The following is a 14063-nucleotide window of genomic DNA, read 5'->3' as shown; positions in this document are numbered from 1 at the left end:
CACAGAAAATATCAACTTATTTATCCTCAACACATTATTAGTTGGGTAATTAACCCGTTTAATCCCACTGGTAACAATAGTGACTGTAAAAATATGTCTTAGTTACAGTATAAGGCTCTATTCCTGCAGAATATGTCAAACAAAGCTGCCCTGAGCCAATGGATGTTCATTGAAAAATGTCCAAAAGTACACAAAGTAGCACAAAAATACCAGATGTAAAATAAGAATAAGGAACAAATAATTGTCATATGTAGTTCACTCTGCTCGGGCCAGTTCATCGCTGCTGGCAGCTTTAATTTATCTGGTTTTAAGGGTTAATTTCTTATTTTAAGTGTTCAACATGCTTATTTCTAGATTTAATAATCTTTATTTAATAAAACTTGTCAAGGTAAATTATCTGTCCATGCAGCAAGATCATTTCCCTCAGATTTACTGTTTTATCTTGTTTTTAGACTAAACACATTTTTACAGTGTGTGTTGGCTGCACGAAGCATCCAGAGTGTTTCTGATATGCTTTTATTTTTCCTTATTTAAGGAAATTGCTTAAAAATATCTCAAACTGAAAAAAAAAACAACTAACGTCAGCCATTTACTGCACAGTTGCCAAGGTTATAGAACCTTACAAGGTTTTTTTTTGTTGTAATGTTTCATGCAAATTGTTATTTTGTAACATTAAAACTTTTGGTGTCTGAAAATACAGCCAAACTGAAAGAAAAGCTCCCACGTCTAATATGCAAATCGGAAACATGTTGTATAATTAAAATATGATCTGAAATGTTTCATCTGGGCTGAAACAAAAAAGATACAACGGTTAAAATAACCTCAAGGAAACTTAATAACAAGAGGACAAAAGGCGAACAGCACTCACAACTTTAACTGAATTATATATATATACATAATTCATTTAAGAGCTGATAACTGTATATATATATATATATATATATATATATATATATATATATATATATATACAGTTAGTGTGTGTTTTGATGGGATTGAGAGCATTTGAGACTGTGCATGACCCTGCATACTGAGGATTTACAGTCATGGAAAAAATTGATTAGAGCACCCTTGTTTTCTTCAATTTCTTCTTCATTTTAATGCCTGGTACAACTAAAGTTTAATTTGTTTGGACAAATATAATGATAACAACAAAAATAGCTCATAAGAGTTTAATTTAAGAGCTGATATCTAGACATTTAACATGGTTTTCTTGATAATAACCAAATTTATTATCAAGAAAACCATGGAAAATGTCCGTTAAGAAGAGCCTCCGGCCCCCGCGGCTCGTTAAGAAGAGCCTCCGACCCCCGCGGCTCGTTAAGAAGAGTAAGAACGAGTCTCCAAAAGTCTCCAATGACACCAGAAAAAGTTGTTCTTGAAAAATAGACGCTAAGAGAGTCTGAAAAGTCGCTAAATATAGCAACAAAGTCGCTAAGTTGGCAACACTGCTTCGCTGGCTTTTACAAATGGCTCATGTTGTTGTTGTCGGGTAGAATACTACGTCACATCCTGCTTCGCGTTCTATCCAATCAGTAACCAGGATTTTTTCAGCACTGCAAAAAGTGAAATCTAAGTCAGATGAAATATCTCAGATCAAAGGGATATATGCTTATTTTTTGTCTGATAAGATAGTTCTTCTTAGTCAGCAGTTTTTATTTTAGACTGTCTCACTTGTTTGATATAAAGATTTCACGTCTTTTGCCTCATTTAAAAAATTTTATACAGATTTTTATACAAATTCTACATAGAGATAAAAATCTTTGCAGCTGTATGAAGAAAAGTTCACTAGTTTTTAGTGTGACTTTGCTGGTTTTTATAAATATAATGCCTGATTATTAATTCAAGAATATTTTTCAACACATTGATAAAATAGGTCACGTGTATTTCATTAGAATCAAGAAAAATGCACTTGCTATTAGTTAGAATACACTAATTCTAAGGTATTTGTGGGTTCATTGAGATTAGATATTTTTACTTGTTTTGGAAAGTCTTGACAAGACAAATTTTCTTGTTCCATTGGCAGATGATTTTGCTATTTTTAAGCAAAATACACAAAATTTTTGTACTTTTTTTCCTTGTTTTTAAGAGCTGACTTTTGAAAAAAGACGAAAAAGTCCGCTCTGGACTGCTCATATTCAAATTAGGGGCGTTTCGGCGAGTGAGACCCTCATTACAGTTATTGGCCGGTAGTGGAAACAGCCCTGTTGTTGTTATTTACCACAGACTGGCATTCCCATATTTTTATTTATTTTAGTACTTTTAACTACATCTTTTATTTATTTTACTATGTGTATCTGTGTGATTGTATTGTTTTATTCATAGCATCATTTTAGATGCATACACTTATTATGTATTGCTGATATGGAAATGTTTGTTATATTGTTGAGATTTTGTTGTTTAAATGTGCTATACAAATAAAGTGGGTTGGATTGGATTGGATGAGTCTATGAACCAATCAGAAGCTGTGTTTCTGACAGCTCTGAAATATTAATTTAACAGGAGGTTGACCCTCCCAAAAAAAAAAAGAACAGAAAAGGAAATCCACATGACCGCTTAACTGCAGTCATGTGGATTTGATCACAGCCCAAAGTGCATAAAACATATTTTAATGTCTTTAATAAAAGCATTTGGTCAAAGAGCACTTTGTGCCCCGGTGACCTTAAATTACTGATGCACGCCACAAAATTTGACATCCTTTTTTTTTTGTGTGTAGAAAACAAGCAGCGGTCCTGTAGTGGAGCTGTGCTGGCTGGCTCCAGGGCGATCACTGGGACATGATTAAACACACATTAATTTATATTCTGAGGAAAAAGGATCTCTCCAAAGAGCCACACAGTTACTGCAGACGGTCATATCATATAAAGTTATGACGCACATTGATCTGGATACTTTTGGGCTCCAGAAGAAAGACGTATTCAGAACCTTTAATTAAAGAAAAGTACTGATGACTCACTGTGAAATAACAAGTTAAAGCCCTGCATTCAGAACTTACTGAAGTAAAAGTACAAGAGTATCAGCATCAAAATGTACTTAAAGTATCAAAAGTAAAATGCAGAATGGACCACCTCAGACTGTTTTATATATTCTAAATATGTTATTAGACTACCATTGTTTTCTTTAGTTTATTCATTTTAATGTCTAGTACAACTAAAGGTTCATTTGTTTGGACAAATATAATGATAACAACAAAAATAGCTGATAAGAGTTTAATTTAAGAGCTGATATTTAGACATTTAACATGGTTTTATTGATAGTAACCAAATTCATTATCAAGATTATGATTATTTTTTGTCCTTTTGTTTTTTTTCGTCACTTTTACATCTATTTTTTGTCCTTTTGTGTCTTTTTTCGTCACTTTTACATTATTTTTTTGTCCTTTTGTCTTTTTTAGTCCTTTTTTGTCATTTTGTGTCTTTTTTTTGGTCATTTTTTGTCCTTTTGTGTCTTTTTTTGTCATTATGTCGTTATGCAAAATGAACCCACTTAGATTGTTTTATATGTTCTAAATATATTATAGGATTATTATTATTGATGCATTTATGTATGCAGCGTTTTATTTTCTCAAGGTAGGGCTCATTTTAACTACTTAATATACTGTTATGAGGTTTAATTAAAAAAAAAGTCTCATGAATTTAAATTAATCATGTTTTTTATGTTAAATCTCAACCTGAAAAGTAACTAAAGCTGTCAGATAAATGTAGAAAAAAGTACAATATTTGCCTCAAAAGTAAAAAAAATACATAAAAATGGAAATACTCAAAGTACAAGTACCTCAAAGTTGTACTTAAGTGATACTATTTAGTTAAATTCCACCACTAACAGGCAAAATAATATTATAATATAATACATATTATAAGATATAATAAGAAAAATGTCTAATCACTTTTAATTTATGATGTTTTTTGTGATAAATCTCGACCTGAAAAGTAACTAAAGCTGTCAGATAAATGTAGTAAAGTAGAAGTATAAAGTTACATAAAATGGAAATACTCAAGTAAAATACAAGTACCTCAAAACTGTACTTAAGTACAGTACTTGAGTAAATGTATTTAGTTAATTTCCACCACTAACAGGGAAAAATGACAATATTTACCTCTAAAATGCAGTGAAGTAGAAGTATAAAGTAAAATAAATTAATTGGAAATACTCAAGTAAAGTACAAGTACCTCAAGATTGTACTTAGTAAATGTATTTAGTTACATCCCACTACTAACAGGGAATATAATTCCTTAAATCAGGTCACTTTAAGTTGTATTTTCTCTTGTACGATGGAGATAAACTTCAAAATAAAAGCACATAAGACCTTCCTTTTCACCATTTTTCAGTTTATTGTTGGCATATTGGTGTGTTTGTGTTTGTAATGTGTGAGAAAGAAATGTGTGTATACTCGATTCCACTGCATTGTGTACAACACATTTTGCATTTGGCCTTTGTTGTTTTTGTTCTCGTTCTTTCTTTATAAATGGACCCTTAAAGTTTTGGTTACAATGACACAGAATTACCATGGATTTCAATCTAAAATTATTACCTCCTTTTTATTTATAGACATGATTCTTTATCAATATTCAAAAAAGTGGAAAAAGAAAAAATAATGAAATAATGTCAAACAATGAGAACTTGAGTTTTACATCTGCTAAGGCTGTTCTGTCTCTCTTCATGTCAAAACAAAAAGCCTTCTTCAGGGGCACTTAAAACAAGAGTCGGACCTCTGAATCAGAATGTGGAACCCAGCAAACGGATAGCACGCCTTCAGAACAAGTAGATATAGATAGATTTATATATAGAGTTTTATATTCAGCTTGAAACTTTAAAAGAGTACAGTAAACACTTCTCACACATGATAGAAACTACTGGACGTCTCAGAATCAGAAAAGTGTAGGTCAAACATTGTCCAAGCCTACGATGTGATGAACAAACCAAACCCAACGCTGCAGAAAAGGGTCTAAAAAAACAGATAAAAACACGAAATCTGTGGGGAATTATCTTAATGCATGGACAGATAATTTTAACTTGACAAGATTTCTTAAATTAAGATGATTAAATCTAGAAATAAGCATGTTGAACGCTTAAAAAAAGTGAATAAACTCTTAAAAACATGCGTTGAAAGGAGCCAGCTGAGGTGATAAGGAAGCCTACTGCCCCCGCGACCCGGCCCTGGATAATCGATTTAAATGTTTTTATGTTAAATCTCAACCTGAAAAAGTAACTACACCCTTAATAGGACACTCATTGAAATACTTGCAAATTCCAAATTTTAACCCTAGAGAATATTGGAGGATATTAAATACTGACAGAATGTGTAAAAAAAAAAAAACATACGGACCAGGGGAGGGGGTTTATGAGATTAAAGTGGTGAATCTGCAAGAAAAAAGTTGCTTTTTTTTCACTTTTTTCTCGTAAATCTGCAACTTTTTTCGTGCAGATTTGCCAATTTAACCTAGTAAATTTGCAACTTTTTTCTCGAAATATTATTTCATTTATTACTCATTTTAGATATCCGCTGAAGTTACCAAATATAGTTCTTCGCCTGATAAAGGGTTAAAATAAGGAAATGAGGAAAGTAACGAAACCTGCTGCCCCCGCGACCCGGCCCCGGCTAAGCGATTTAAATGCATCATGTTTTTATGTTAAATCTCGACCCGAAAAGTAACTACAGCTGTAGTTTATCTTGAATTCAGATTATTAAATCTAGAAATAAGCATGTTTTAAGCTTTAAAAAAGTGAATAAACTCTTAAAAACATGCGTTGAAAGGAGCCAGCTGAGGTGATAAGTAAGCCTGCTGCCCCCGCGACCCGGCCCTGGATAATCGATTTAAATGTTTTTATGTTAAATCTCGACCTGAAAAGTAACTACAGCTGTCATCTAAATGTGGTGGAGTAAAAAGTAAAATATTTGCCTCGAGATGTAGTGAAGTAGAAGTATAAAGTGACATAAAAAGTAAATACTCAAATAAAGTAGCCTACAAGTACCTCGACAACTGATTTCTGCAACTTTTTTTTGCCTCTACTGGATTACGGTGATCTGCTTTTCATGAATGCAACAACTCAGAGCTTTAAGAAGTTGGACTGTGTTTATTATTGTACTCTGTGTTTCATTACTGGAGAGGGACGTCTGGAATATCCTGCTGCCCCCGCGACCCGGCCCCTGCTAAGCGATTTAAAAGTGTCATGTTTTTATGTTAAATCTCGAAACTGAAAAGTAACTGTCAGCTAAATGTGGTGGAGTAAAAAGTAAAATATTTGCCTTGAGATGTAGTGAAGTAGAAGTATAAAGTTACATAAAAAGGAAATACCCTGCTTAGCCTGCTGCCCCTGCGACCCGGCCCCAGCTAAGCGGAGGAAAATTGTTGGAACGAGATAAATTAAAGCTGCAAGCAGCGATGAACTGGCCCGAGATAAAAGACCAAGATGCAAAAAAAACCTTTAGATTTACAAGTGTATCTTGTTTTAAGAGTTCATTTCTTATTTTAAGCGTTCAACATGCTTATTTCTAGATTTAACAATCTTATTTTAAGGAAATCTTGTCAAGGTAAATTATCTGTCCATGCATTAAGACAATTTCCCTCAGATTTACTGTTTTTATCTTGTTTTTAGACACACCTTTTTTGCAGTGAAAGCGAAAAAAAAAGAAGAAAAACCATAAAAAATAAAAGCAAAAATCAAATAAAAAAATATCCTGCCCACAATCTTTTCTTACAAAGTTTGAAGTAGATCTGAATAGAGACACCTGACCACACGAACAGAATAGAAAAATCTAAAACAGTGGTATTGCATTTTGAAATGCACAAAGATTCTCCTGTACAACGTGGCGTCTCTCTGCGAGTACAAACGCCTAAAGGGCTCAGTGGCGGTTTTTCTGGGTGGCTCTCGTGTTTTGATTTGTCTTTCAGTACACATAATGTGAGTCTTCGTCTGGTTTTATTTTCCTCAAAGATGTATACATCAGTGCTGTAAACAGGCACACGCAGATTGGAAAAAGACGGAGAGATTATAGCGTCCAGTTTTATCTCTCCGTCCGTCATCGCTGTCCTTCCTCCTCCTCTGTTAGTTTCTCAGTCCTGCTGAGACAATGGGGTCCTCCCAGTAAGGCTATCCATCCATCCACCTGCCTGCCTGCCTCCACTCCCACTCGTGTCCTTTTAATCCAGAGAGTGGGGTGCCTCCAAAGCCCGGCAGTGCTCCGAGGAATCCAAGAAAAAGGGGGGCTCCTTCCTCGTTTTTTTTTTTTCGTTTCGTAGAAGTAGTCGAGTTTGTGTTTTTGTTTTCTAATTTTTGGCTGGGTGAGGAGGGATGAGGGCAGGGAGGGCAAAATGGGTTGAAAACTTGATGCTTTTTTTTTTTATAGCCTTGGTCGTCGAGGAGTGATTGTGCAAAGTCACGCGGTCTCCGGTATGTCCACGCGGAAGGAGCTAGCAAACCCTTTTCCTCGCTGGAAGAGAGAGAGAGAAACACAAGGAGAGGTTAGAAATTAAAACTAAAACTGATGAAAAATCCAAAACTATTATAACCTTGCAAGGGAATTCAATTTTACAATGAGAGTCCCCACAGAGATAGAAGTACAAGAATGTGTGTGTGTGTGTGTGTGTGTGTTCTTGTACGTCCTACATAGTGAGGACTGGAACACGTATCTCATTTCAGACTTTGTTTTAAGGGTTAAAGGTTACATGATAATGATAATTAACTGAAACTAAAATTATAGTGAAAATGTTCTTCGTTTTTTGTCTTTGTCAACTTTTTTCATACATAATGAAGATGGATCAGACAAAGGAAATAAAGGCAAAATTTACTGTGACCTCTTTTAATCTCCCACCCAACAAATACCCCATTACAAAAAAACTACAACTAATAAAAACTAAACTAAAACTAAAGCATTTCATAAAATAAATACTAAACTAAAACTAGCAAACTCACTCTAAAAACTAACTAAAACTAACTGAATTTGAAAACAAAAAATGACAACGAAATTAAAACTAAAACTGATGAAAAATCCAAAACTATTTTAACCTTGCAAGGGAATTCACTGTTCCAATGAGGGTCCTCACAAAGATAGAAGTACAAGAATGTGTGTGTGTGTGTCTGTGTGTACAGTGTGTGTTTACACTTCATGGTACACCTCTCAACTCGACTCACTTTTGTTACCTTGTGCTTTTATTTATTTCACTTTAAGCTAATAAGCTGTAAGGGGTAATGGGTCCATCATTTACAAAATGATCGTATTAAAACTAACAATTGAGACCATAAATTAATTGAGAAAATGCTCCTTAGGTAATTAATCAAGTGCCTTTCATACAATTAGACTACTCTCACTTTTCAGCTCACTTGGAGGCGGAACCAAAAAACAAAGCAGCAGGTAAACGACTACACTGTAATAAATGATTCTGTAGTCATTTCATTTTACTTAATATATTTGATAAAAATGTATTAAATATAAATGCGTCCTTGATTTTGAGGCAGTTGTTTGAGTAACTTTAATATAAAAATGTTTGAGATAGAATCTACTTATTTTGATCACATTAAATATAATCTTTATGTGTATGTAATTCTAAATCAAGAGAATTTTGAATGAATCCAACACAATAGAATTAGTCTGTTTTTAATTGACAGGCACTTCCTGTTAACCCATAAGAACCCACAGTGTATGTAACCCATGTAACAAACACTTTAAATATTCTAGATCAGGGGTCTCAAACTCAAGTGACCTTAATTACTTAAAAAAGACACAAAAAAGACACACAAAATCACTTAAAAAAGACACAAAATGACAAAAAAAGACACAAAGTTACTAAAAAAAAGACACAAAATGACAGAAAAAACCTAAATTACTTAAAAATGACACAAAATTACTTAAAAAAGACACAAAATGACCAAAAAAGACACAAAGTTACTAAAAAAAAAGGACACAAAATGTCAGAAAAAAAAATACTTAAAAGAGACACAAAATTACAAAAAAGACACAAAATTACTAAAAAAAAAGACACAGAATGACAGAAAAAACTAAATTACTTAAAAAAGACACAAAAAAAGACAAAATTACTAAAAAAAAAAAGACACAAAATTACTAAAAAAAACAAAAACATCATTAATTCACTTAGGTTCACTTGGTCTGTGATATATCCCCCATAACTTTCCTTTATGGATAACTGTGTCTGGGTTCTAATGGGTTAAGTTGTTATTAACTCAACTTGCAATATAATTAGATTTAATTAATAATATTGCGTGCAATCTGTTGCCTCAGTTTTATTGAGTAGCTATTGTTTATCTTTTTTGCAAGATGAAAAAAACTGCAAGTGGAGCTGATTGAGGCGTACCACGACGTGTTATACTGTGCAGTGGGAATGCAGCATTAATGCAGAATGGAGGGGAGGGGGAGGGGTTAAAGTTTGTCTGAGAGGCATGACAGAAAAACAAAAAGAAAGAAAAACAGCAGTTAAATGGCCTCATTCACACAGAGTTAGAGGGTTCACACATACACAACAAGTGGTAGGAAGTGTCACATCCCTCAGCTGGCCGTTCATCTCACTCTGTGAAATGGTTCATGGATAATGTGTGTGTGAATATGTAGTGAAATGGGTTGGGGGGGGGATTGGGGGGGGGGGGTTCATATGGGAATAGTGACACTAGAGGAGGAGGGGGGTTGGGGGGGGGAGCTGGTGAATATTGCATGGCCAATTTATTTAGGACAACAACAAAAGAGGGAGGCTTCAGTCTAACAGGCTCAAGTCCAACCTCTCATTCTAACCTCCCCCCCACTCACTGTGTCTAGAAACAGATAAAAACAGTAAATCTGAGGGAAATGATCTTGCTGCATGGTTGAGCGCTTAAAATAACTCGTAAAACAAGATACATTCTAATTTATTCTATATAACTTCTAAATCTAAAGTTTTTTTTTATCTTGGTAAGAAACAAATTATTTGCAGGTCACTCTGCTCGGGCCAGTTCATCGCTGCTTGCAGCTTTAATTTTTATCTCTTTTGTACATTTTTTGTCTTTTTTGGTCATTTTGTGACCAAAAGAAGATGTTAAAAGACACAAAATGACTAAATAAAGACACAAAAAAGACACAAAAAGACATAAAATGACCAAAAAAGAAACGAAAGAACTAAAATCACCCAAAAAAGACAAAAAAGTTTTTTTTAAAAGAAGCAAATAATCATCAGGTCACTCTGCTTGGGCCAGTTCATCGCTGCTTGCACCTTTTTTGGTCATTTTGTGACAAAAAGAAGATGTTAAAAGACACAAAATGACCAAAAAAGAAACAAAAGATGTAAAAACAACAAAAAAAGACAACAAAAAAAAATCTACCTTGGTAAGAAAAACAAATAATTTCACTGCACTCTGTTCGGGCCAGTTCATTGCTTGCAACATGCTTATTTCTAGATTTAATAATCTTAATTTAATAAATCTTGTCAAGGTAAATTATCTGTCCATGCAGCAAGATCATTTCCCTCAGATTTACTGTTTTATCTGGTTTTTAGACACACCTTTTCTGCAGTGTAATGAAAAAAGTTATGGACCCAGAACGGAACCCTGTGGAACACCATAAAACAAGAACTTAATCTTTTTGTGTCTTTTTTGTCATTTTTTTGTCCTTTTGTGTCTTTTTTGTCTTTTTTGTGTCTTTTTTTGGTCATTTTGTGTCTTTTTACATCTTCTTTTGGTCACAAAATGACCAAATGATTAAAGCTGCCAGCAGAGATGAACTGCCCCAAGCAGAGTGACCTGACAATTATTTGTTTCTTACCAAGATAAAAAAAACCTTTAGATTTAGAAATGTTACATAATTTATCTTGTTTCGTAGCGTTCAACATGCTTATTCCTAGATTTAACAATCCTAATGTAATAAACCTCCTCCAGGTAAATTATCTGTCCATGCAGCGAGATCATTTCCCTCAGATTTACTGTTTTATCTGGTTTTTAAACACCTTTTCTGCAGCGTCCCCCTCCTCCTCCCTGTAGTCTGAGTGTGATGACGGTAATCTCAGGGATCTGGATATCATCCCCTCGGAGCCCCTCCCCTCCCTGACCCGACCCCGGGCCGGGCCCCGGCCCCTCCACCACAAAAGACTCTCTGTGTATCACTGGCTGACTTGATCAGATTAGGGAGCTTCAGCCTCTTGGCATCATCATTCTCCCCTTCCTCCTCCTCCTCCTCCTCCTCCTCCTCCTCCTCCTCCTCTCTGACTGTTGTTCCCTCTTTGCCATTATCGGCCCCCACCGCCGCCTCCCCCGCTCTCATTAGCATAAGGGCCACAGTGATCTACTTTGAGAGAGGAATGAGTGGCGTGTTCGTGGGAAACGCGGTGATATCGGGAGCCCTTCACCTCGAGTGCTGCATCATAAGCGCATAATAAGCGGATCCATGGAAACTATTAGCAGCAGAAACGGCGCACGCAGCAAATCAAATGCAATGTGCATCAAATTGAAGGTTATAAAGCATAAAGGGGGGGAACAGGAATGATAATCATTTAGAAACTTGTAATGGCTGCTGCTTGATGTTTGCTTGCAGGAGAGGTTTTTACAGCGTTTGCTATTACAGAGAGAAATATTACAGGCTGAATGATTCCGACTGGAACATTTCAGTTAAAGCTTCCTGCCTTTTAGATCGATAAACGTTCTCTTTGTCAGATAGGAATTGTCAGAATATTTTAGAATGATGTCATTGGTGCATGTTCTGTTGCATTTCTGTTAGATGGTGCTGACAGGTTTTTTTCATTTTGCACAATGGAGCTTTATATCACTACAGCTGTTATACTTTTTATTTTCATACGTCTAATTCCCGATATTATGTCATTTTGTGTCTTCTGTGTTTTTTTTTTGGTCATTCTGTCTTCTCATTTTGTGTCTTTTTTTGGTAATTTTGCGTCTTTTTTTGATCATTTTTGGTCATTTTGTGTCTTGTTTTAGTCATTTTGTGTCTTTATTAGTGATTTTGCGTCTTTTTGTGTCTTTTTTTGGTCATTTTGAGTCTTTTTTTAGTCATTTTGTGTCTTCTGTGGGGTTTTTTGGTCATTCTGTCTTCTCATTTTGTGTCTTTTTTTGGTAATTTTGCGTCTTTTTTTGATCATTTTTGGTCATTTTGTGTCTTGTTTTAGTCATTTTGTGTCTTTTTTTTGGTCATTTTGCGTCTTTTTTGGTCATTTTGTGTCTTTTTTTACTCACTTTGTGTCTTTTTTAGTCCTTTAGTCCAACATAAAAAGTGAATTTGAATCTTTTTTTTACTTTCAAAACACTATCATGCTCAATAAAGAATTTTAAATGTTGCAAATGTGAAGAAAGGTTGCATCAAGGAGTTCATTTTTTTTAGTTATAACTCAATTTGACCAAAAATGTAGTTAATGCAGTTAGACTTTATAGGGCAGAATTGATGAAAGGTCTATTGATTTTATATATTTTATCTGCTTGGGGATTAGAAAAATATATAAAGTCACTGGAACTAGAGCAGTGAACACAATGACATTATTATTATTATTATTATTATTATTACTAGTGTTCTTAATTGAAATCCATGAGTTGTAATCCTCCTCTAGTCACTGTAATCTCCTAATAACCTTCCTGTTAGTGGAGCTCCACCTGATGAGCTCAAAAACTGTAAAATGAGCAACCGGTGGCGTTCTCCTCATAACTATTTGATCCAGGATTAAACAAAAACTAAAAAAAAGCCTCGCAAATGAATAAAACATTAATTAAACAGGGGGAAAAAAGGCTTTCCCCTGCTGTTCCTAGCAGCACGCTGTGGTTTTAAATGAAGCAGCGGTGCTCTGACAGTGTGATAATTCCAGCTAGCTGTGTCGGAGGATGAGACAGGGAGCCTCTTCAGGCGCCGCTTGACTAAATTATAATTAAGCATTATCACCAAATTGCAGTGATTGAGGATGTATCTCTTTGTGGCCTTTGAATGAGAGTTTAGAAACAGTAATTCCTTGGGAAAAGTATTTCCTTTGCATTTTTTTTTCTCTCTCTCTCTCTCTTCAAATATCTAAAACTGGTTTTTGATCGTCGGCTCCGACACGATGACGTTACGCTCACTTCCTGCTGCTCTTCTTCTTCTTCTTCACTTATTCTGCCCGACAGAGTCTAACTGCAGTAACTACGTAAAGGGTAAAACTGAGAAAAACTGATTTAAAGTTTTTAATGTTTTTTAACTGGGCAGCCAAATGGGTTATAGGTAGGTTTTACGTGGATTGATGATGTCATTTTTATGCTCAAAAAAGGTTCTACACTGCAAAAAACATGCAGCTTATAAAGTATTTTCTTCGTATATCTAGCAAAATTATTGTAACTCTCTGGAGTCCACAAAAGCGACGGAGCACGACTTCTTCTATATGTCAAAAAAAGACACAAAAATGACCAAAAAAGACACAAAATGACGAGGAAAATGACACAAAATGACCATAAAAGACGCAGAAGACACAAAATGACAAAAAGAAACAAAATGACCAAAAAAAGACACAAAATGACAAAAAAATACATAAAATAATTTAAAAAAGACATAAAATAACTAAGAAAAGACACAACAATGGACACAAAATGACCAAAAAAGAGACAAAATGACCAAAAAAGACACAAAATGAGAAAAAAAGACACAAAATAACTATCAAAAAGGCACAACAACAGACACAAAATGACCAAAAAAGACACAAAATGAGAAAAAAAGACACAAAATAACTATCAAAAAGGCACAACAACAGACACAAAATGACCAAAAAAGTAATTTCCCTTTCAGATAAACTCATAATTTCTATTATTTTTACATTTAAATTAGTACATATATCCAAAACATGTTGTGGTAAGTGCAATCACTGCTTTGGTTTTGAGTTGGATTTTGTGGTTTTTATATAATTATTTCCCTGAAATAAAGCAAAATTGAACAGACATCAAGGAGTTCATTTTTTTTAGTTATAACTCAATTTTGACCAAAAATGTTACTGCAGTTAGACTTTGCTGTAAAAGGTTCTAATAGTAATGCACAAACAGAGTGCAGTAATTATAAAGTTGTCGTCTTCTTTCAACTTTTACATTTTGGCTTCAGTGAATAAACATTTTCAAATTGATTTTGTTAT

The 14063-nt window shown here is 34.4% G+C and overlaps 1 protein-coding gene across 2 annotated transcripts in view; it reads right to left on the bottom strand.

Moving 5' to 3' along the window:
• Positions 1–6159: 6159 nt before the first annotated feature.
• pcdh10b (protocadherin 10b) overlaps positions 6160–14063 on the bottom strand; it is a 45203-nt gene continuing 37299 nt past the window's right edge. For both annotated transcript variants that reach the window (XM_059345550.1, XM_059345551.1), the window contains exon 5: positions 6160–7432. In XM_059345550.1, coding sequence (XP_059201533.1) covers positions 7379–7432 — 54 coding nt within the window. In that variant the 3' untranslated portion in view covers positions 6160–7378. The remainder of the gene's footprint in view (positions 7433–14063) is intronic.

The sequence above is a fragment of the Centropristis striata genome, chromosome 12 (genome assembly GCF_030273125.1).
Source record: "Centropristis striata isolate RG_2023a ecotype Rhode Island chromosome 12, C.striata_1.0, whole genome shotgun sequence".
In the NCBI taxonomy this organism is placed as follows: domain Eukaryota; kingdom Metazoa; phylum Chordata; class Actinopteri; order Perciformes; family Serranidae; genus Centropristis; species Centropristis striata.
The sequence above is the reverse complement of the archived record's forward strand: the minus strand, read 5'-3'. Positions and strand labels throughout refer to the sequence as shown.